This window comes from Bufo bufo, chromosome 1 (genome assembly GCF_905171765.1).
Source record: "Bufo bufo chromosome 1, aBufBuf1.1, whole genome shotgun sequence".
NCBI classification, from domain to species: Eukaryota; Metazoa; Chordata; class Amphibia; order Anura; family Bufonidae; genus Bufo; species Bufo bufo.
In genome coordinates this window covers 316,446,165-316,470,563 of record NC_053389.1, presented here as the reverse complement: position 1 = coordinate 316,470,563, position 24,399 = coordinate 316,446,165, and the positions used below count along the sequence as shown (strand labels likewise).

The 24,399-nt window shown below is 43.9% G+C and overlaps 1 protein-coding gene across 2 annotated transcripts in view; it reads right to left on the bottom strand.

The window, feature by feature from the left end:
- DIAPH1 (diaphanous related formin 1) overlaps nucleotides 1–24,399 on the bottom strand; it is a 216,837-nt gene that overhangs the window by 150,863 nt on the left and 41,575 nt on the right. Inside the window, exons 2-7 of one of the 2 annotated variants that reach the window (XM_040441477.1) lie at nucleotides 14,176–14,202; nucleotides 9,536–9,691; nucleotides 5,545–5,646; nucleotides 3,557–3,687; nucleotides 2,330–2,407; nucleotides 1,250–1,313 (exon numbers count right to left, since the gene is read on the bottom strand). In XM_040441477.1, the coding sequence (XP_040297411.1) occupies nucleotides 1,250–1,313; nucleotides 2,330–2,407; nucleotides 3,557–3,687; nucleotides 5,545–5,646; nucleotides 9,536–9,691; nucleotides 14,176–14,202 (558 nt within the window). The remainder of the gene's footprint in view (nucleotides 1–1,249; nucleotides 1,314–2,329; nucleotides 2,408–3,556; nucleotides 3,688–5,544; nucleotides 5,647–9,535; nucleotides 9,692–14,175; nucleotides 14,203–24,399) is intronic. The other variant, XM_040441484.1, reaches the window with a different exon arrangement.

Here is a 24,399-nt window from a genome sequence, read left to right as displayed (position 1 = left end):
TGAGCTCCGTTTGAAGGCTCTCACAAGCGGCCCCGAACGCATCCGTAAAGTCTGGACGGATCCGTCTGAATAACTTTCACACTTAGATTTTTTTCTGAACTATAATGCAGACGGATCCGTTCTGAACGGATCCCAACGTCTGCATTATAGGAGCGAATCCGTCTGTGCAGACACCAGACGGATCCGCTCTGAACGCAAGTGTGAAAGTAGCCTAAGCGAGTGCTTCTCTCCCCTTGTTCCAGAAACTGGAGAAAGTCTAAGCGCTGAGACTAAACTCACATGACATCAAGAGTTTACTAAAAGTACAGTGTCGCGTTAAGTCCTTGACAACCCCTTTAACCTTTGTATTAAAGTACAGTACATAGATGTATAAAGTGCAAAAATTACAAAGTACATGGATAATGCATACTGAACTGTTTACCAAGGAGCCATACAGTAAGTACCTGAGTGGTTAACCAGAGAGCCCCGACGCACGTTTCGCGTAAGCTTTTTCACACTCCTTCCCCCCTGAAGAAGCTTACGCGAAACGTGCGTCGGGGCTCTCTGGTTCACCACTCAAGTACTTACTCTATAGCTCCTTAGTAAACAGTTCAGTATGCATTATCCATGTACTTTGTAATTTTTGCACTTTATACATCTATGTACTGTACTTGACTTCAATTCTGTCCTGATAGCCTTGGCTGGTTATATATACCAGACACCCAGTTTGGGTTACTTATATATTATGCTGTACTTATATAATCTCACCAGCCTTGATATGTTGATTGCCTAGTGGTGTCCTATTTTTTCCTGTGTGTTCTCCATTCACCATTGTACAGGCCCCTACTTGTATTTTATTAGATTTTCTGTCTCGTACTGAGACTATAATAAAGTTTATATCCATTACTATTTGTGCTATCCTCTCTCTCTTTTGGTGTTTTACTTTGCGTGCAGGCTTGGCATGGGTACTCACGTCAGTGAGTCATTTATTATTGGTGTATATCTTTGTATTAAAGAACTAACGGTAGGCTATACTACCAATTTCGATTATCCATAGCCTGACTGCTGTACCCCGGTTAAACAGAATAAGCTGCAGCCACACTAGGAAAGCACTACAGTTAATGGTCGGCCAGACACATGACGACAATACTTTCCTTGTGCCACTGCCTCTCTCTACTAGCAGGAGTCACAACAGCTTAAGACCATCAAGGTCTATGATGAGACAACCTTTTTACATGTAAAGTTTCTAGAAATCAATGCATGTACTTACGTTGTTGTTCATAAACGCTTTCAAACATCTTATGATTTCATGTTCACTCTTGAAATCACGTTGGCTAAACCACAAGAGAAAGACAAAGATACGTGCCTCATAAGTATAGCCTGCATTATAAACATTTCACACAAGGCAACATGAACAAAGTAGCTCCAACGGGTCACACTGCTACATAAAACCAGAAACCGTGCATGCCGCTGTAAAGTGGGGAAGTGACAATTATTGGGGGCAGACTGATTTGCAGTATTGAATGGGCTTCCTAGACCCCTTCTATTGGTTTTATATGGAATCCAACAGACAAAAAACTCCATCAGAATTGGAGACCTGCTACAACACACATCGCCCATGATTAAATATTACCTTACTTTCCTAGATCAGGCAAAAATGGAATTGATTACCACATGTGACTAGATACTGCTATTACATACTTGTCATGGCGCCTCATGAAGTTTATTTAAGTCTCTCTTAGGACGTGATCCCTCAAGATACAATGGCCTCAGGATGCAATATTCTCAACATATAACGGTCTTTTCTGGCCCATCAAGTTGAATCTAGACTCAACATAAAATGCCTCAGATCCAACCCATCTACATGGCCATTTCTCAGGTAAAACATCTGTATTGGTTGTCTAGTAGCGCCTCTGTGGTACCTCATGCCTGTGCCAGGATGAACTGCGTCTTCATTTTACTTTTCTGGTACATGTATGTACTATGCAAGAACCTGAAGAGGCTCCTGCCCTCACCATAGAAAGTGATTTACAGCTTACAGGATATATTCCTGTCTTTTTCATGTATGGACTTGATTTATCTGTCTTGGATATCTGCTTATTTTTCTTAAAACTTCACTTTCTTATCTTGAGATGACATTTTGTGCTTTGGAACTAATTATTGGTTTTCCATAGAGTTATGGACTCAAGCTACCATGGTCCTGGAACTAATTAATATTGTAACTTGAGGGACCACTGTACATCTAATATGACAAGAAACCACCTCGGCTTGAAAGTGGGGCCTCAAAGAAGTCTATGGATGCCCTATTACAGCTTAGTGCAATTGTGTGTATGATGCCAACCATACTTACGATGACGGCTCATCTTGTAGTCGTCTGAGAATATCTAGGAGACAGGCAAGACCTTCCGCACCAAAATTTTGCACCCAACTAAAAAAAAAAGGAAAGAAAATGATCTGGTAAATGTCAACATATAAAAAAATGAAATAAAATACTAAATGGAGGAACATACTTGTGGTGAAGAGGAGAAACTGGTCTTCAGTATACAGCAATCTTAATCGGGGAGGGGGGGGGGGGGGGGGGAGTTGAAATGTTGGCAATATCTTAGAAAAAGGAACATCCTGTTTCTTAGAAGTCTACAGACTACAGTGGATGCCATGCAAGCAAAATGTGGTCATGTGGTTCAGTGGGCAAAATTCTCCATGATCTAACTGTACATCAATGATTGGTTTGCATTAAGCCTCCATGGTATACCGTTATGTTGACCACCACTGACCGACAGCCAGGCCCTGCTGTATTCCTTAAAGGCTAGGTACACCTTTGGGGGCAACATTTTTTAATTCTTGAATTATACTTCTTTTGAGCTAAAAATAAATTATTTTAAATTGGTCTTTATTAAAAATGCTGAGCCCCTATGGTTTTGAGATTCTCTAGAATCATGCACTGTATTTTTACGGTTTCTCATCAGGCAGCTCAGCCGATTGCTCTCTGACCTTATAAACACTCTTTATGACTCAGTTCTATCTTCCTGATAAGAATATGGCCTAAATAACTGTTTATGACCTCTTAGTAAATTAGAAATGAGAGTTATTAGATGACCGGCACAAAGTGAAAGTACCAGTCACACAGCTTGACAAATAGTAACAGAACGTCTGTAACAGAACGGCTGAATATTTTTAATACAGACCAAAAGAAAAAATATTTTTAGCCTAAAATTAGTAAAATGCAATCCTAAAAAAAGCCCCAGAAGCAAGCTTTACGTGTAGCTCTACCGCCTGGATCATCATACAGAGGAGACTGTGTCCAACAGATCTCTAAAGTCAGCCTGAGAGACAGCAGTCAGCTGAGCCTTAGGTTCCCCCCCCCCCCCCCCCCCCCCCAGTATGAGGTTACTACCAGAGAGGTGGGAGATGAGAGACCCAAACATCTCCAACACTGCTTGTATCCAGGAGAAAGCAATAACCAAATGCATTCCATACTTGCTGGATCCCGGCTGTCTCAAAACCAGCTTAAAATTGCTAAGAAAAAAAAAACTGACCTGTGAGAACAGGGCCCAAGTGTCCAGGTACCTCTGCTTACCTGACTGGATTGTTGTTCAGCGAAACTCTCAGGGATTCTAAACAGGACAGGAGGTTTGCATCCCCCAAACCTGATTTGAGATCCTGGATGTACATTTGCGCAGACCTTGTGTTCTCCCTTTTGTTCATACCCTGTGGTCAAAGCAAGGAAATGTTAAAGTGGGAACAGTCTGAATATGCACATGTAATTATTATGGCTGAGAATGCATTCAGACCTTAGGACTCTGGAGAAAGGGCTTCCAGCCCCAAGAAGGTGCTGTGCAACCGGGTCAATCCAATAGTATGGGCGTGACCAACAGACTGCCAGCCAGCACCAGTGTACCATACAACATGATGACTATAGTGGGCACGAGGAATGGATCAACTATGTGTGTAAGTCTGTGTGTGAACTTCTACAGTATTATAGACAGATGTAAACACATAACCACATGTTCATCATAAATGACATAACCCCAGTGCTGACCACTTCATATTTTCACTGGTTCCTGAGGTTTTACATTATTCTTGACGGATATTTTGTTATGAGTATGGATGAACAGCATGTCCAGCATGTCATGTGGTGGTTTTAATATTTTCTAATAAAGTTTGAAGAGTATTTTCTGAATGCTTGAACCTCCTCCAGTATGGTGCACTACACGTAACCTTGTTAAAGGCCTTACATCTGTGTGTAATTATAATACTAAGCAGCCACCACCTTCATGAAAAGAGAGTATTTATTCAGACGTTATGGTTTAGAGGAGGTTAAAAAACAAACCAAAAAACTATGTGGTTTGCTGTGGTTTTCCATGCGGTTAGACTTTTTACAGGTGAAACATTTATTTTACATTTTTCTCCAGTACAAACTGCAATAAAACCACATGTGGTTTTTCAGATACGGCTTTAAAGAGGATCTTTCATAAGTTTACATCTTTTAAACTGCCTTACCTACATGTGTTCCTGACGTTCCTCGGATTCAGGCTATGTTTTTTTTTGTTTTGGTTTGTGTCCCCATTTCCCAGATAACAAGGCTTTAAGTTCCGCTGCCCAATATTAAGTCATTTCTCCAACGGAACTGCTCGTCACCACTCCAAACAGCACAGGAATGGTGAGGAGCACTCCCTTTCGAGTTTGCCAGACTTAGCATTATGCTAGGCTGGAGCTTCTTCTGGAAAGACTTGGTTTTGCAGCTCCACACCAGCTCTGCCGCTGTGCCTTCTACTCACTGGCTGGATTCTGTTTGTCAATCCTGCAGTGAGAACCGAATACAGCGCGGTCTTGTGAAATAAGTTCTCTCTCAAGACCATGCCGAGTTTTCTCACTAATGCCCAGGGGACCGGGTGGACATCCAGCTGGGGAGTAGAAGCCCCAGTAAAAGAACACTGAAGGAGTCCAGAAGATGCTCCAGCCAAGTCAAGCGGGAGTGTTTTGCACCCTTCTGATGCAGTTTGGACAGCACTGGAGTTGTGAAGAACACTGCCGTTTGGCAAATCAATAGAATATCGGATCTTATCTGATGCCACAAGTAGTGGTCCTAATAACTCGGGGAAAGGGGACACACACAAAAAAATAAACAACAAGAATCAGGAGAGAGTCAGGAATCCATGTAGCTATGCAACTTAAAAAAATTATACCAGGGACAGGTCCTCTAAGTGCACCACAATCGCAACATCTGAAAATACCCTAAAGGCTTGTTCAAATGACTGATTGTGTGTGCTAATCCTGCTCCTATTATTATGAATAGGAATCCACGCTGCCACTTAAATGGCTGCGGTTTATTTCCACACAGATTTCCAAACTGCCCCAAGGGCACAGACCTTCAGGGCACTTTGCTCCCCTGCCCTCTCTCCTAAATAGCATTGTTTGGCTGCATCATGCCATATAGCCATTCTAATCCGTCTTTTCAGTGACTGGTAAGTGACATGGCCTAAACATTAAATATTCCAGTGTGTGCTGCACACGAGGTTATGCAGTTGTGGGGGCAGGAGGAAGGTAGCAAGGTAAAAATCTCACCGCTTTTGAAGTGTGCAGATACTGAGAGACCATCTCTCGTTTTATTGTGATGTCTTTCCCCCGTAAGGGCTGCTGTTTCTCCTCATTGAGGTTCATGTCATTCTAGGAATGCAGAGAAGAGATAAAGGCATTAGCTTCCATAGTAGATAACATGTCATGTACAGAAACCAATTCTAGACCACCACTGACGGAGGTGCCCCTAGGATATGACCACCCATGGCACTGAACAATAGAAGTGCAGCATGAAGAAAGTGCGACTAGACACACAGGCTGAAAATAGGGAACTCACTGAGGGTATGTTCACACACACTACTTTCTGTGCTGAAAAACCTCTTTTTTTCATTACAACATGTTTTTAACGTGATTTGCCATGTGGATTTGGCAGGGATTTTCATCTATTGTCACAGATTCCAAGAATGGACAGGATACTTCTTTTTGCCAAGGTGTAGTTTTTAAAACTGCAAGCCGACAAAAAAAAAAGCGCTGTATGTTTTAACATCTGATTTCAATTAGGAAGTTCTGCGCACATTTTTGGCATAGACTTCAGCAACAGAATCCACGCCAAAAATCCTTAGTGTGAACATACCCCAAGAGGACCTACATTTCCATCACTATAAGGCCTCATGCACACGACCGTTGTGTGCATCCGTGGCCGTTGCACCGTTTTGCAGCCGAGACCGTGATCCGTGTATCCTGTTCGTCAAAAAAATATGACCTGTCCTATTTTTTTTGACGGACAACGGTTCACGAACCCATTCAAGTCAATGGGTCCGTGAAAGAACACGGATGCACACAAGATTGGCATCCGTGTCCGTGATCCGTGGCCGTAGGTTACTTTAATACAGACGGATCCGAAGATCCGTCTGCATAAAAGCTTTTTCAGAGCTGAGTTTTCACTTCGTGAAAACTCAGATCCGACAGTATATTCTAACACAGAGGCGTTCCCATGGTGATGGGGACGCTTCAGGTTAGAATATACTAAAAGAACTGTGTACATGACTGCCCCCTGCTGCCTGGCAGGTGCTGCCAGGCAGCAGGGGGCAGCCCCCCCCCCCCCCCTGTAGTTAACACATTGGTGGCCAGTGCGGCTGGCCCCCCCCCTCCCTCCCCTGTAGTTAACTCATTGGTGGCCAGTGGGCCCCCCCCTCCCTATTAAAATCTCCCCCCCCCCCCCCCCCCCTATCATTGGTGGCAGCGGAGAGTACCGATCGGAGTCCCAGTTTAATCGCTGGGGCTCCGATCAGTAACCATGGCAACCAGGACGTTACTGCTGTCCCGGTTGCCATCGTTACTTAGCAATTTGTAGCAGCATTATACTTACCTGCGAACTGCGATGTCTGCGTCCCGGCCGGGAGCTCCTCCTACTGGTAAGTGACAGGTCATTAAGCAATGCGCCGCACAGACCTGTCACTTACCAGTAGGAGGAGCTCCCGGCCGGACGCAGACATCGCAGCTAAGTATAATGCTGCTACAAATTGCTAAGTAACCATGGCAACCGGGACAGCAGTAGCGTCCTGGTTGCCATGGTTACCGATCGGAGCCCCAGCGATTAAACTGGGACTCCGATCGGTACGCTCCACTGCCACCAATGATAGGGGGGGAGATTTGAATTAGGAGGGGGAGGGAGGGGAGCGGGGCCACTGGCCACCAACGAGTTAACTACAGGGGAGGGAGGGGGGCCCACTGGCCACCAACGAGTTAACTACAGGGGAGGGAGAGGGGGGCCCACTGGCCACCAATGAGTTAACTACAAGGGAGGGAGGGGGGGGCCCACTGGCCACCAACGAGTTAACTACAAGGGAGGGAGGGGGGGCCCACTGGCCACCAATGAGTTAACTACAAGGGAGTGAGGGGGGGGGCCCACTGGCCACCAATGAGTTAACTACAGGGGAGGGGGGGGGGGGGGGCCCACTGGCCACCAATGAGTTAACTACAGGGGGGGGGGGGGGGGCGGCCGCACTGGCCACCAATGTGTTAACTACGGGGGGGGGGGGGGGGGGGCTGCCCCCTGCTGCCTGGCAGCACCTGCCATGCAGCAGGGGGCAGTCATGCACACAGTTATTTTAGTATATTCTAACCTGAAGCGTCCCCATCACCATGGGAACGCCTCTGTGTTAGAATATACTGTCGGATTTAAGTTTCACGATGTAACTCAAATCCGACGGTATATTCTAACATAGAGGCGTTCCCATGGTGATGGGGACGCTTAAAGTTAAAATATACCATCGGATTGGAGAAAACTCTGATCCTATGGTATATTAACTCCTGACTTTACATTGAAAGTCAATGGGGGACGGATCCGTTTGAAATTGCACCATATTGTGTCAACGTCAAACGGATCCGTCCCCATTGACTTGCATTGTAATTCAGGACGGATCCGTTTGGCTCCGCACGGCCAGGCGGACACCAAAACAATTTTTTTTTTCATGTCCGTGGATCCTCCAAAAATCAAGGAAGACCCACGGACGAAAAAACGGTCACGGATCACGGAAAAACGGAACCCGTTTTTGCAGACAGCAAAAAAATATGGTCGTGTGCATGAGGCCTAAAGCTGGGGCAGAACCTGTGCAAGACCGGACTATTAAAATGAATGTGTCTGTGTTTTATCAGAATCACTCCCTATAATATCTGAGAGGATCGGAAACAGACTTGCCGTACCTCACAGCAGGCCGGCAGTTTAATCCAGAGATTGCATGCTGCCATTTTCAGATGCCTATACCCTAACTATGGACCGGCAGACACACGCAGTTATAAAATATGTGCCTGCTGAAAGAAAGCTGTGCAGAATATGAAATACACTGCTGCTTCATTGTCAAACTGGGCTTCATTTTAATTGCTGCGAGTCTGTGACTAAAGAAAAAAAAATATATATATATATGATTTTTACATATGTTAATGATCACTTCAAGTTAAAAACAAAATTGCACAACGTTTCAGGATGTAACCTTTATTCTATCAATCAGTTTCAGGAAACTGTGTGTACGTGTCACTCTCAGTAATACATGTTGGATCTGAGGTGTGTCCAGGATGTTGCTGCCTTTTCTAGCTCTCATGTAGTAGCACAGCTGAACACATGTAATGCTTTCCCCATTCTATACGTCACGCATGATCTCTCCTCCCCTGTTCTCACATAGGCAATGATGAGGCCAGTCTGTCATCCCCCCTTCCCCATCAGATTCTGCCTGTGTTATCCCCTGTCTGCACAATGATGGTGATCACGCTTGCTCTGTCACACCGTCCAGATCCGATCACACACAGGTGGTGGACTAACTCCTGTTATTGTACAGGCCAGCCAATAAGAATCAGCACAGAATTGGCACCATCGCAACGGACACATTTAGTGTAAATGCTCATTTACACGTGATGACAATGGGCTGAACATTTGTACAAAAAAAAAAAACTAACAAGCAAACCAGTGTTGATTGCATCGTTTATGAGGGCATAAAATAGTTTTTTGGCAGCACAAATTTGTGTAAACTGGGGATGTGCTACCTTAAAGATAAAACTGTTAGGGTCCATTCAGACGAACATAAGTGCCCCGTACCCGTGCTGCAGTGCGCAAATTGCGGTCCCCAATGCACTGGCACCTGTGTGCACTCTGTTGTACTGACTTGAATGGGCCTGCGATCTGCAAGATATAGCAAAAGATAGAACGTCCTAACTTTTGCAGTGTGAAGGCACAGATCCAAAAGCCCTCGGAAGTCAATGGGTCCGCATTAACACCACGGAGTGCGTACAGTCAGTGCCCATATATTGTGGACCCCCTGTTTGTGGCAGCAATACAGGCACGGAGCCCTTACAATCATCTGAATGGAGACTAAGGGGATGAATGGTTGTTGGTCGTATGATTGCTACATTTACATGGACTAAATAAGCGCCAATTGCTAATCATTATATGCAGTGTCAATGAGGCCCACGTTGTTCTGAGATGAACAAGGGCTGAGTAGAGTACAATGGCAAGGCTGATGGGTCCTGTGGGCGCGTAACTTACCAGCATCTGTTCAAACAATTCCAGCACAGTTTCATCATTGAGTTCCTGCAGGATCTGCAGAGGACTGTCGGTGTAGTTTGCAGAGTTCCTGTGGGACATGTAAGGCTTCTCCTTCTCCTTCTCCTTTTTTATCCTTATGCTTGTGAATCGTTCCAGCTGCGTAACAGAAATGGAGCCATATTAGAAGCCGCATTTACCATGATTCCCATACTCAATACATGACATTAAACTCTTCACTACATTCATGGACTAGAGTGGCCCTCCAGCTGTTGCAAAACAACAACTCCCAGCATGCCTAATGGCTGTAGGTTGTCCAGGTATACTGGGAGTTGTAGTTTTGCAACAGCTGGAGAGCCACAGGTTGGGCATCCCTGGTCTAGAGGAACTCTCACTACATTTTCCACTTATACTTTGGTAAAAAAAAAATTCTGTGTATTTGCAACTATCCTATATCGTTATTCTGTCAGATCGGTAAGGGCACAGGTGTAAGACGGGTTTCTTGAACATGGTATCTGATGGTTTCCATACACAGTTTTGTAAATAGCCCCTGAATAGATGGACACTTTCCAAATGCAATGAGAACGCAGACACGATGGAAATGACTCAGCTCCCCGGGCTCCAGTGTCCTGCCAGTTGGCAGGGTCAGCCTGGGTGTGGTGCACCATGACATTTAAGGTGCGATTTAAAGTGATTTTATCTACTGCTTCTAACTACAGTATATGATGGACGTATTAGATATATTGAAGCACCTAATATTATGTCTATCTGGCAATAGGTGTCACATGCACCCTTGGTTCCCATAACTACAGGAACATAGCTGACAGAACCTGCCGATTTAGGCGGGATTAGTCCACCATCTTATGTGGTGAAGGGTGTGCCGGCTCTTTCCTGAGTGCAGATGTCAGGGCATGCTAGAATTCAACACGTCCAATCATTTGCTCTCATGGAAGACAAGCTTCAACAGAGCTTGGCCAAACTGATCGTACATGCACATGGCGGAAAGAAGAGCCGTACGGATGTCTGGTCACATTCCGCTAGCAACCTACGCTGAGATGGCATTTTCTGATATTAAAGGGCACATGTGAAACTATTAGCAAAGTAGTTTATACAAGTAACTAGCACGCGAAAGGGGTTGAGAGAGCACTGCATGTGCTTTAGCGTGTCATATAGACCGTGTTGTGTTCTGGTGTACAGGGCGAGCGCTCAGGGGCCAAAGCTACATGTACAGACTCAACATAGACCCATGGTTGTTGTCCATGGACCCACTGTTAGGCCTTATTCACATGTCAGTCATGAAATTCATGACAAGATGGTCAGGTGATTCATCAGTGAAGATTTCCATGAAGAATCTGTTTGGTCCGTGTGTCTGTTTTTTTGCTCTGTGTGTGTTACACTGCACAGCTGAAAATTTATTTTCACAGCATCTCCTATAAATGGTCCGTGAAACACAGATGAAACACGTATGGTGTCCATATTGGGTCCATGTTTTTCACGGACTCTAACTATAATGGGCGTAAAGGATCTGTAAAAACAGACAAAAATAGGGCATGCTTCCGTGCTAGAAACCATGGACCATGCTAAATACTTAAATATTACTTTATTATAAATAAACTAGACATTAAGCCCGTGGCTCAGACTGCTGGCCGTGGCTCAGACTGCTGGCCCGGACTCGGTGGCTGTGGCTGAGGCGGAGATTGCTGGCACTGACTAGCGGCTAAGACTGCTGGCTGCGGCTTGTGGCTGAGACTGCTGGCACTGAGTGTTGACTGTGGCTAAGACTGCTGGCACCGAGTGCTGGCTGTAGCTGAGACTGCTGGCACTGACTGGTGGCTGAGACTGGTGGCTGTGGCTGGTGGCACTGACTGATGGTTGAGATGGCTGGCACTGACTGGTGGCCGACACAGTGACTGGTGGCTGTACGACTGGCACTGACTGTTGGTGCTGAGACTGCAGGCTACGTTTGTATTCATTGACTATATTCATTGGTGGCGCAGTGGCCACAGTCCCACCCTTCTACTCATTTCTATTCTCTTTGGTGGCCAGCAGCAGCCGCACACAGTGGGGAGGGAGTCCCTCCTTCTCCACGGACTGCTCATAACATGGTGCGCATCCTGGGGGGGGGGGGTTCTGCGCGCTCTGCCATCTTGAAAGGGGGGTGCGTGGGTGCTGCGGGGGGCATTAACCCTTCAACCATCAGGCCGCTGCATGGAAGGGCTTAATTTATGGAGCGCTCTGTGTGTGTTTTTGTGTGTGTGTGTGTGTGTGTGTAGCGCTGTGTCCTGATTGGACGCCGCGCATGCCCAGTGCAAAACTGGTGACACACGGACACAGTGCACTGACGCAGGGATTTTATTATGTAGGATTCCCAAATACCTTTCATTAGTTATAATGGTTTGTTTTGTCTGGGGAACAATCATTAGGAGAAATAAAATGGCCCCCGTCCTATTAGTACACACAAAACCTGTCCTAATCAAACAGCAGGACAAGTTACTCCACAACACTGAGCCAAAGAGCTGCGTCATCCTCCTCTCTGCTTGTCAGGGATTATGATCCTGAATACAGATAATATGTTCAGCTGAATCTCTATAAATGGAGTTCATGAGGAGACATGAAGTACAGAGAGGACGGACAGGACAGACTGCGGTGTGGAGCTGTGGTAATGGAGGCTACATACAAGAGCTGCTGCTCATTATCCACAGCCTCACCTTCCTCTCTGTACTTCATGTCTCCTCATGAACTCCATTCCTACATAGATTCAGGTGATCTTATCAGCTGTATTCAGGATCATAATCCCTGACAAGCAGAGCAGAGAGGAGGATGAGGGAGCTCTTTAGCTCAGTGTTGTGAAATAACTTGTCCTGCTGTGTGATTAGGACAGGCTTTGTGTGTTCTAATAGGACGGCGGCCATTTTGTTTCTTTACTTATTTCAAAATGAGCCATTATAACTAATAAAAGGGTATTTGGGAATATATATTCACAATAAAGTAATATTTAAGTATTTTAATTTTCTTAATTCCCGGAGAACCGCTTTAACCCAGGATGATCAAGATAAATAGCCCAGTTCAATCAACTTTATTAAAAAATAATGATAATATATCACAGAGACAACTCTTTAGCATGCACATTTTTGCTGTTGCAAACCTAAGGCATAAATATAAGAATCTGCTTAATAAAAACCTTGATACAGTGGCATTTTATATCATGCATACAATTAGTAATGAGTTAGTTGTACTTCATAAAAAAAGCGGGTAGGTGTAAAGTAATAAAAAAACAAGCAAATAAATCACAGCTGCAACGTTAGTGGCGAGAGGAAGCATATATCTGTATACATCAGTATAAGAACCAAGGCCTGTAATACTACACAAATAAGGGAAGAAACAGCAATAAGATAATATATAACTACGGTAATAAAACAGGATTCCAGGAGTCTGGCATTCTCTGCTGCCCAGTCTAGTGGCCATGTATGTGCAATATAATGCCATGTTCACACCTCCGCTTTAACATTCTACTGGAGATGGCAGGAACAGGGCAGCACACAGGACAATTCTTCCCTTGTTACATAGGCAGACTCTGTTAAACCTCGCTCTCCCTTTGTGAATGGTCCTTGTGATATGTGCCCCACATGCTGCCACTTACAGGACAGTTGGCCAGACCAGATGATTTTGGTGGAAAGGGACAACTATCTAATGTGTACAGAGAAATGTCAGCTCTCCCCATGTAAGATAAGGGGGCAAGAAAGATGGGGCATGTTGGATTTTAGTATGCTCTATCCTATGTTCACACAGCAGCTTATTCCTCTGAACTTAGAATGCATGTGTATGGGGGATGTGGGAAAAATAGCTATTGGCCACAACAGGAAGGTGAAGCAGATTGTAATTATGTGTCTACTAGGAAACCCCTTCACTTGGCTTTATAGATGCATGCCCTGGTTTTTTTTTTTTTTTCTTCACTTTATATATTAGTATAGGGATTGTAATTAAATTTTTCTGATACTAAGCATTGCTTCACATAATACATACATAGAATGAAAGCTCCACTAGAGGGAGCTCATACAAGATTTATTCAGCTCCCACTGAACTCAGTAATAAATCTGTCTTCAGTAAGCTCCTAAACTCCCTCTAGGGGCAACATATAAAACAAATTATAGGCATGAATGATGTATAGACTAACGAAATTTTATATCCATACATTATGAGCAAAATATGAACTTTTCTCATTAGTCACCCACAAGCATCGGGTTATTAAATTTGCACACAAGCACAGCAACATACTCTGGTTAGAAATGCAACCACACAGAACCAAGCGAATGGCTGAAATGTCCATGTCATGTACCCTCTGATTTGGTAAAAAGGCCAGGTCCACACGAGTGTAATTTGCCCCAGCCCAACAATGAGTTTACGGACCCAAAGTTACAACATCGTAGGGATCAACTGGTTGGTTCACATAATGCGCCTGTAATACAGTCGTGTAAACGTGGACAGTTTCCTTTATTTTCATCAGGCAATAATTGGTCAGAACACTGATGGATCTCGTTAGAATGGTGAAAATGAAACCTATTTCAGCCATTGGATCTGAATGAAGTGGTACAAGAGAAGAAGTGGCAGGCATGGCAGGAACACACAACACACTACACACTTACCTCATCTACCATGAGACGCTTAAATGTCTGATACAGCCAAATGAATGAGGGTGGGAAGAAAAATAAAACGGGAGACAAAAGACAAAATCAGTCGGACAGAAGAAATGGCCCAAAGATTTCACCAAACAGAATGAAGAGAGCAGAATAAATGGAGTGGCCACCAACATTTACTACGTGATAATGGACAGTGGCTATGTACAGTAATGTAGAAAATGACCAATAGTCTACAACATCACACAGAAATAATCTCCACTAAATGTTCAGTAGATCAGCCAGAACGTACTTCTTGTAAGGAACCTCTTCTCCAGTCACATACAAAGCTAAATTCAATACTATGCTCTTAGCAGTGTGGTATGGAAGTATAGAGCTAAGGCTCTGTTCACATTCACCTGTCATGGGAACAGAAAAATGAAAATAATGGCAGTGACGGATCAGACGTCGGTCATTTGGATTTTGGATGAAATATGAAGCAGCGGTTCCTAATGGATCCTACAACATCAATGTGAACTAAGCCAAAGCTGTTAAAGATGATATGTCAGTCCTATGGACTGCTTTATGTCCCAATAAAATAATTCTGGAGCACATCTAGGAGATACCAGTTTGGGGTGTCTGCCTACACAGTCCAATCAGTTATAATAGTATCCGTCTATAGGGGGACATGCACCTTTAACAAGGGAACGGTAAAACCTAGTTGTCAATATATTAATAGGAGGAATAACAGGAGACTGACACAATGCAGAGTTCTGAGACAATGCAGAATTATTTTATGAAGGGACAGTTCCTCTTTAATATACAGTTAAATGACAGAACGAAGATTTGGCTGGACAAAAATCACTGCACGCAACAGTTTATCCCCACGGCGGTGAACAGCTGTATTCCGCTCTGCATGGTTTTCTGATTGTAGTACACAAAATATTCCACAAGAGGGTGCACTAGTCCCAAAGAGACTTACAACAAGTAACTTCATGCAGCAGCACAAACATCCATACCAGAAATGTAAGGTGTACACAAGGTGACTGAGCATCAAACCGGAGGGTCTTATACGCATCACTGTAGACCAAAAATCTGTACGGAAAGTTGATCTATCTTTTATGACCAGCTTAACAGATCCGACTTGTTTAAGGCCCCATACGCACTAGATTACTGCTGGCAGAACCCACTGTTTTTTGGCAGGGTCGGCCGACAATCTTATGTGTATGGCAAGCACCCAACTCTCTACAAACAGATAAAGGATCGGGCACATTGACATTTTTGTGGGGGTCTACCCACCACTGTTAGCTTTTGTTTCAATACATTGGTTGAGATGAGGAAATCATCATTGCCGCTTCTACTTAAATGCCCTACTTTCATGATATAATATCACTGTAGCGTGAACTTTTTACAATTTCCATTAATTTTCATCCAAAAGCCAAATATCCCTAACTTTTTGCACTTCCCTATACAGTAAAGGCATGCCAACTAATACCAGCCCAATGGAGGCCTCCTATTAGGTCAATGCCCCATGGAGACATGTGATATACATGGCAGTAACTTTTCACAGTGTATACATGTGCCCTAGTTCAAAGCTTTCTGTGTCAGTTACCATCAGTGGGGAAGAGTAACTGAAAACTGAATCAGACCAAAAACGGATCCCCCAAGTCTGAACATGAGCAGTCTAGAAGAATAACCAGACGTGTTTTTGCTGCCCGCTAAGCGGGGTCACTGGGTCAGCTATTTAAGTCCGCACACATGAGAGAGCACGGGGCTGACTGCTCAGGAATTACTGCCTCTATTAAAGGGGCACACACTGCTTATTCCTACATTCTCAGCCGCTGCTATCTAAGAGAACACAAAGGCACATTGTCACAAGTTATAACAAAGGCATTAGAGGGGGACCTGGTTTAGAAAGGGCACCCATCTATTACCAGAGCCGACAACCCCTCCTCCTGGAGGAGCCGGTACATACAATACAATATTACAAGGACAGGAATCATGTAATGCTTCTGGTCTCCTGTGGAGGCGCTGCAAGGAAAGTAAACACCTTTCACTGGTAAAAGAACCTGCTCAAGTAATGTCTGATATTTAGGCAAGTCCCTATAGTTCCTTAAAGGGGTTTTTCCATCCCGGATATCGATGGCATATCGCTACCATATGCCATCAATATCGACCCGCACCTATCTTCTGAAAGGGCCCCAGAAGTGATCTATAACATGAATAATGAACAGATTGCTTCAATAGGGATAAATCAAGTCTTTTTTTTTGAGGACATAGAAGAAAGTAGTATTTTTGGGGATTTGTGGGTTAAATATGGATTACCTTTGTACTTGAATATTCCTTAAGAATTGATTAATCACTATTGAAATAATTCATTATTCACATTTTTTTAAATATATATTTTCGATCCGGCAGCATCTCTCTGCATTCTGACACCGCCCCGTCTCATTCACTATAATGGGGACTGGCAGAGATAAGGCAGCAACCTGGCAAATATGCCAAGGACCTGATGGAAGAAAAAACCACAGCACGCAGCGGTTTTCGTCCAGCCTATTCTCAGCATGTTTGCCAGGTTGCAGCCGTTATAATGAACTGGGCCAGAGGGTGTCAGGTAGCGTCTGGCGATGCAGCCTGCTGCAGATGTCCAACGCTAGTGTGTACCTAGCCTACGTTATGCCACTATTGGACCAGTGTTTAGACGGTTTTTCATTTTTCTACAATAAAGAGGAAGTTTTACTTGAAGTCAATGGAGTGCTGGATTTGGTTTCCTTTACCGGACATTGATGGCACATCCTAACTATATTCCATCAAATGTCTGAGATGCGCCAATCCCCTTCTAAGGAGTTTTCCAAGAATATAACAAGTTTTAGTGTTGAGTGAAGAGAGCTTCGGATGCTACATCCGACGTTGGTTTGCTCAAAATGTCGGAATACTGTACGGAGATTCGTCTCCGTACAGTATTAGAATGTATGGGCTCCGATGAGCCAAGGTCAGTTCTTCACGATGTCTTGCTCGACTTCGTTCAATAAATTCAGTAGTTGATTTCTAAAGTGGAAACCCACTTTAAAACCTGAGGTACTAGTCGGAAGCGAAGCAGAGTTCGGTTTCAAGTTTTAAAGTGGTTTTCCACTTTAAAAATCAACTACTGAATTTATTGAACGAAGTCGAGCAAGACTTCATGAAGAACTGACCTTGGCTCATCGTAGCCCATACATTCTAATACTGTACAGTATTAATATTTGTACAGTGTTATTCCGAAGTTTTGAACGAAGAGACTTCGGATGAAGCATCTGAGCTTGCTTTGCTCAACACTATTTAAGTACATGCAGGGAATGTTATAAAACGACGTGCCAAGCATTACTTACCTGTCAGCACTGTCAATGATTGTGGTCCCTGACGGCCTATATTCAATTTTTCAATTTTCCTGCAGCGCTAAAATACTGTACATAACCACTATGACTGCAGCCAATCACTGGCCTCAGTGATGTTAGCATGAATGGCGCACAACTGCGGACGCTAATAATTGGCTGCAGCAGTCACATGGACGTTCAGTACTTTACTGCAGCAGAAAAAGTAAAGATAGAACAGCAGGGACCAGTGGAGTCCTATGTTATTCTATAGCAGGCATGGCCAACCTGAGGCTCTCAGGCTGTTGCAAAACTACAACTCCCAGCATGCTCAGACTGCCTACAGCTATCAGCCTGCAGCAGGGCATGGTGGGAGTTGTAGTTTTACAACAGCTGGAGAGCCACAGGTTGGCCATGCCTGTTCTATAGTGTTCCCTGCAGCTGCCGTCTCTGGTTACAAGGTCCAGACATCAGGAGGTTGCTTTATTCTCTGTAGCAGGCAATACACTGACTGAGCCCCACCCAGAACAAAATGGGGCCGCAAAAGATGCGAACAGCACACCGTGTACTGTCCGAATCAGTTGTTCCGTTCCATGACCCAACAAAAAAAAAATAATAGCATTCTCTATACAGTGCCGGCCATGTGATCCGCAATTTGCGGACTGCAAAACACTTACGGTCATCTGAACGCACACTAAATTCCCCTTTAAAAACAGGACTTAAAGAGGACCAGGCTATGAGCTGTGCGCTACGATTGGCCAGCGCTGCAGCAAGGGACAACCCTAATACAAAAACTCCGCCCAGTACAACAGAGGGAGCTGCAGACACTGGAGCCTATACCGGGCGAACGGAGCGGCGCCCAGACATACTAGTAAGTGCAGAGGGACCCCTGGGCGCCGCTCTGCCCACTGATATAGTTCGTTTTTAGTTTTTCAACTAGTGAAAGGTCCTCTTTAAACCGTAATCAAACCAGAGATGCTCATCTGCAAAACTAAGATGTATCATCCTGCCAAAATGATGCCATAATTATGGTGTAAAATTCTGTCTCAAATAAGCCAAGCAATAGTTGGTATAGAGTCCGAGAAAAATGTCTACATTAGGGATCGACCGATATAGATATTTTTTTTTTTTAGAGCAGATACCGATAACCTGTGAACTTTAAGGCCGATAGCCGATTATCTGTATAAGTTTTCTGTGCATTTTCATTTTAGAAAAAAAAAATTCCTGCACAGATCTGATGTTAAAGGGGTTGTCCGGGTTCAGAGCTGAACCCAGACATATCCCCATTTTCACCCAGGCAGCCCTCCTGACTTGAGCATCAGAACAGTTCATGCTCCGATGCTCTCCTTTGCCCTGCGCTGAATCACGCAGGGCAAAGGCATTTTCTGGAGTTCCGGTGACGATCCAGACTCTCCTTCCACCCACCAGTGAGCCCAGTGACGTCACCAGCACTGAGGGGCGGGCTTTAGCGCTGCCCTAGCCTGTAAAATAGTTAGGGCAGCGCTAAAGCCCGCCCATCAGAGCCGGTGACGTCACCGAACACACTGCTGGGCAGAAGCCTCCGCCCGGCAGTGTGATATTGTAAATAAAAGAGCCCTTGCCCTGTGCGATCCATTGCAGGGCAAGGGAGCGCATCCGAGCATGAACTGCTTCAATGCCAACATCAGGGGGCTGCCTGGGTGAAATTATGGGTATGTCCGAGTTCCACTCTGAACCCGGACAACCCCTTTAAATAAACATGTTTATAGTTAACGTTTGGCTTTTTTTGTAAATCTTTGTTTTCATTGGAAAATATGTACCTGCGTTGCTGAGAGCAGTTTAAATGCTGTCAGCAGTCATATGACATCCCAGCATGTTACTGTTACTGATAAATATAAACCTCATAATATTATACATATACAGTGTGTTAAACCTCATACTACATCATACGCTCTTTATATTATACATATACAGTGTGCAAAACCTCATACGCTCCTTATATTATACATATACAGTGTTATATATTATATGCCTTGCTCATACTACATCATACACTCCTTATATTATACATATACAGTGTGTTAAACCTCATACTACATCATACGCTCTTTATATTATACATATACAGTGTGCTAAACCTCATACTACATCATACACTCCTTATATTATACATATACAGTGTGCTAAACCTCATACGCTCCTTATATTATACATATACAGTGTTATATATTATATACCTCGCTCATACTACATCATACACTCCTTATATTATACATATAGTGTGTTAAACCTCATACTACATCATACACTCCTTATATTATACATATAGTGTGTTAAACCTCATACTACATCATACACTCCTTATATTATACATATAAGGAGCGTATGAGGTTTAGCACACTGCACATGTATAATATAAGGAGTGTATGATGTAGTATGAGCGAGGTATATAATATATAACACTGTATATGTATAATATAAGGAGCGTATGAGGTTTAGCACACTGTATATTATACAGATACAGTGTTATATATTATATACCTCGCTCATACTACATCATACACTCCTTATATACCTGTGCAGTGTGTTAAACCTGATACATCATACGCTCCTTATATTATACATGTGCAGTGTGTTAAACCTGATACATCATACGCTCCTTATATTATACATATACAGTGTGTTATATTTTATATACCTCGCTCATACTACATCACACATACACTCCTTATATACCTGATTATAGCATACATAACATACTGTGCGTTATATATTATATACCTCATATCACACACACACACATCACATTATATACACCTCATACTATTATACATATAGAGTGTAGATACCTCATACTAACTACACCATACACACAGTACATACAATATGTCTGACTGTATGATGTAGTATGAGGTATATAATACATAACACACTGTATATGTATAATAGTATGAGGTATATGAGGTGGGTATGATGTAATATAACACATTGTATATCTATAATACTATAACGCACGTATTTATTACCATATCACACACTGTGTATACGGTCTTGGCACGCTTTGTTTCTCTTGTACCCTGGCCTACACTGACCACTTTCCCGCCTCTAGATCGGTGACGTCAGTCCTATTGACTAGCGTCGCCTACGGAGTCCCGTTCGGGGACGTTTCAGGCAGGCACGCCCACACGCGTAGTCTCTCCTGTACTACCGCGATAGATGGAACTGGCAGATGACAGACATGGCGGACTCTCAGACTTCGGGCGTGTGTGCTTGCGCGGTGGACGCATTATCAGTATATCTGCAAGGTTAAATGCCGATAACTTACTAAATCATGAATATCTGACAATAATATCGGTAATTCAGATAATCGGTCGTTCCCTATTCTACATTAACACAATCCCACACAAAAATATGTAGGCAGATAAGTGCTCAATAAAACAACCCTGCTGCTTCTGGACATGATCTCCACTAACATGATGAGGAAAAAGGGTGTAGTAAAACAGGAAGCGCACACGCTGATTGCTCATGTAAAACATGTAATAGCACTAAAACCCGGAAACCACAAGTCAATGGTTCTCTAAAAATCCCTTTAATGAAATGCCGGAGAAGGCAAAAAAAAAACAAAAAACTGTCCAGTAAAAAAAGGAAAAAGATGCCCAGCACTGGCTTACCACAACTAAGATCTGTTAGGTCAAAACACGTTGGCTGCGTTTCCGCTTTCCATGTGAAGATGTATTTTTACATGAAGCTAAATAAAAACTGAAGATTTTATTTTCATCTCCGTGCTGGACATCTTTTTCCTTTTTGCCTAAATTGTTTACAGACTAGACCGGGTCCTTGCACGAGAAGCTATACGGCTTGGCTTGATTCCCGATTACAACATAAACACTGTATACAGCCCAAAAAGACAAACTCATTCAGAATGAGAAGCACTTCTACAACAGAGGCAGATCTGAGGAGGAGGAGGAGGAGGCAATGGTCACTTACTCCACTCCGGCAGACGTTACACTGTGCTTGTTTTATAAGAGTCACACATGCAGTTTGTTCTTGTAGAAGGTGTTGATTCAAACCACAAACAAGTAAGGCTACATTCACACGACCGTAAGGCTCTGTGACCATATTGTGGACCGCAAACCCATTGACTTGAGTGGGTACGCGATCCGCAACATACAGCAAAAGAAAGGACATGTCCTATTTTGCGGAGCAGAGGCACGGATCAGAAGCCCACAGAAGCACTTTCATGGGCTTTCGGGTCCATGCCTCTGCACCATAAAAGGATATGTCCTATCTTTTGCCGTATGTAGCGGATCGCGGACCCATTCAAGTCATGTGAATGTAGCCTAAGGCCTCTTTCACACTTGCGTTGTCCGGATCCGTCGTGTACTCCATTTGCCAGAAGTGCCCACCGGATCCGTAACACCGCAAGTGAACTGAAAGCATTTGAAGACGGATCCGTCTTCAAAATGCGTTCAGTGTTACTATGGCACCCAGGACGCTATTAAAGTCCTGGTTGCCATAGTAGTAGTGGGGAGTGGGGGAGCAGTATACTTACCGTCCGTGCGGCTCCCAGGGTGCTCCAGAATGACGTCAGGGCGCCCCATGCGCATGGATGACGTGACCCATGCGATCACGTCACCCATGCGCGTGAGGCGCCCTGACGTCACTCTGGAGCGCCCGGGGAGCCGCACGGACGGTAAGTATACTGCTCCCCCGCTCCCCACTACACTTTACCATGGCAAACAGGACTTTAGTGTCCTGGCAGCCATGGTAACCATTCAGAAAAAGCTAAACGTCGGATCCGGTAATGCGCTGAAACGACGTTTAGCTTAAGGCCGGTTCCGGATCAATGCCTTTCAATGGGCATTAATTCCGGATCCGGCCTTGCGGCAAGTGTTCAGGATTTTTGACCGGAGCAAAAAGCGCCGCATGCTGCGGTATTTTCTCTGGCCAAAAAACTTTCAATTACGGAACTGAAGACATCCTGATGCATCCTGAACGGATTTCTCTCCTTTCAGAATGCATGGGGATAATCCTGATCAGGATTCTTCCGGCATAGAGCCCCGACGAGGGAACTCTATGCCGGAACAGAACAACGCAAGTGTGAAAGAGCCCTAAAGTGGGTGAAAAAACTGAGAACGATTGTTGTCAAATCAGAAGCCATTTCAACAGCTTACAAGAACTACTGACCAAAAAGCCAGGGCTTCACTGTGAGATATCGTGCGCCATGTGTAGAACCCTGGCCTTAAAGGGCATCTGTCACCATGATTAAACTAGGCATATAGTACTGCCTGAGCACAGTGACTAAAATGCTATATTTTTCTCAGCATTTGGTATTACCGATGCAGAGCAATTCTTACTTTTGTTAAATGTAAATGAGGTACTCAGAGCACCGAGGGACTGGCCTAGCCCCTCGGAGCACTACTTCACTTTTCACCACTCCCTCTTCCAGTGAGATTGACCAGGCCAGACATCCTCACTGCTCCAATGACTTCACCTCAAATCTTGCACATGCACAGCTCCATGAAGGTCTCTGAGCTGTCTTGGCAGGTTAGATCTTCAATGGTACTGCCACTGGCGTATGCCCAAGATTTCCTATCCTGAAGATATGTCATAAAGATTAAAAAAGCCCTTTAAAAAATGTTGCAAAATAAACGAATGAATCCCATGATCGAGCTTCTTCCAACAGTCTTCCACTATGTGCACATTAGACTCCACAAGTGTAAAGTATACAACTTGTAATAGAATATACTCACTACCACTTGAGAATACAATACAAGAGCCAATTCTAAACCCCATATCACAAGGATTACATGTTTTCTGTACCCTGAAGGTTTACATCTAAATGACTAATAATACACCCCATGCTCCAATCTGTAGGTTTACACAATCGGCAAACGTCTGTTCTCCACCCATAGTTACAAGCAAACAATTCTTGGCCTGATTCATTGGGTGGGACTCCACTTATAAAGCCTTGCTATGCTTTTGGCAGGCCACATAGGTGTGTACAAGGTTGGAGAGGTAGTCTGTCTCATTGCATACTATTAAACAGCCACCCACAAATATGAGGTAACCATACAGGTTATCATCATGATGTAGCTGATAGACTGGTAGATTTCGTCTGTGCAACCGGGCATTATAAAAGGAATATAAATACAACTCAATTAGTCATTCATATTTAGAGGTAGGCAATGCAGGCAGGGATGTGAAGCATTGAGAAGTCAGGAGGAGGAATTTCTTTATAAGGATGGCTTTCATACCATAGCCTTAAAGGGGTGTCCACCTTTGTTGTGCTTTTTCCCCCCAAAGCTATAATGATCATTTCAGAATAAATTACTATTGTACCTTGATGGAGTACTGGAAGGTGTGTGGGCCCAGCAATGTCCTCTGCTCTCAGTAAGAGACCCTGATTATTTGGTGGCACACGTAGATTTTTTTAGCCCTCTAAAAAAGGTGCACATTTTTTTGGTTTGCATTTTTATTTTTTAATCCCAGCATGCTCAGGAGCTGTTTTTTTTCTCCTCATGATCAGGCATTTCTGTTCCATAGACAGCCATCGATTTTCATTTGCCCCACCTAGAAAAGGCGCCAATGCCAATGCGTGCTGCATTGTTTTAATGGAATTTTTGCATGGCGCATTTTGTATCAATGTATTTTCCCCATACTGCACTACATACTATCCTATATAATAATACATAAAAACATTTAAAAAAAACACCATAAAAAATGCCAGGTGGTATTACATACTGTGGGGGAGATCTATCATCTCCCCATGCCATTTATTGCAACTTTTTTAGACGACAGCGACTAGATTTAGTCACAAGTGGCACTTCTATGCCACTCTTGCCATTTTCCAAGAAGGGGGGTTGCGAGGGCAGCACGTTTATCTTTTAGGTTAGGTAAAATCGATGGCAGCTTTGAGTTGTCG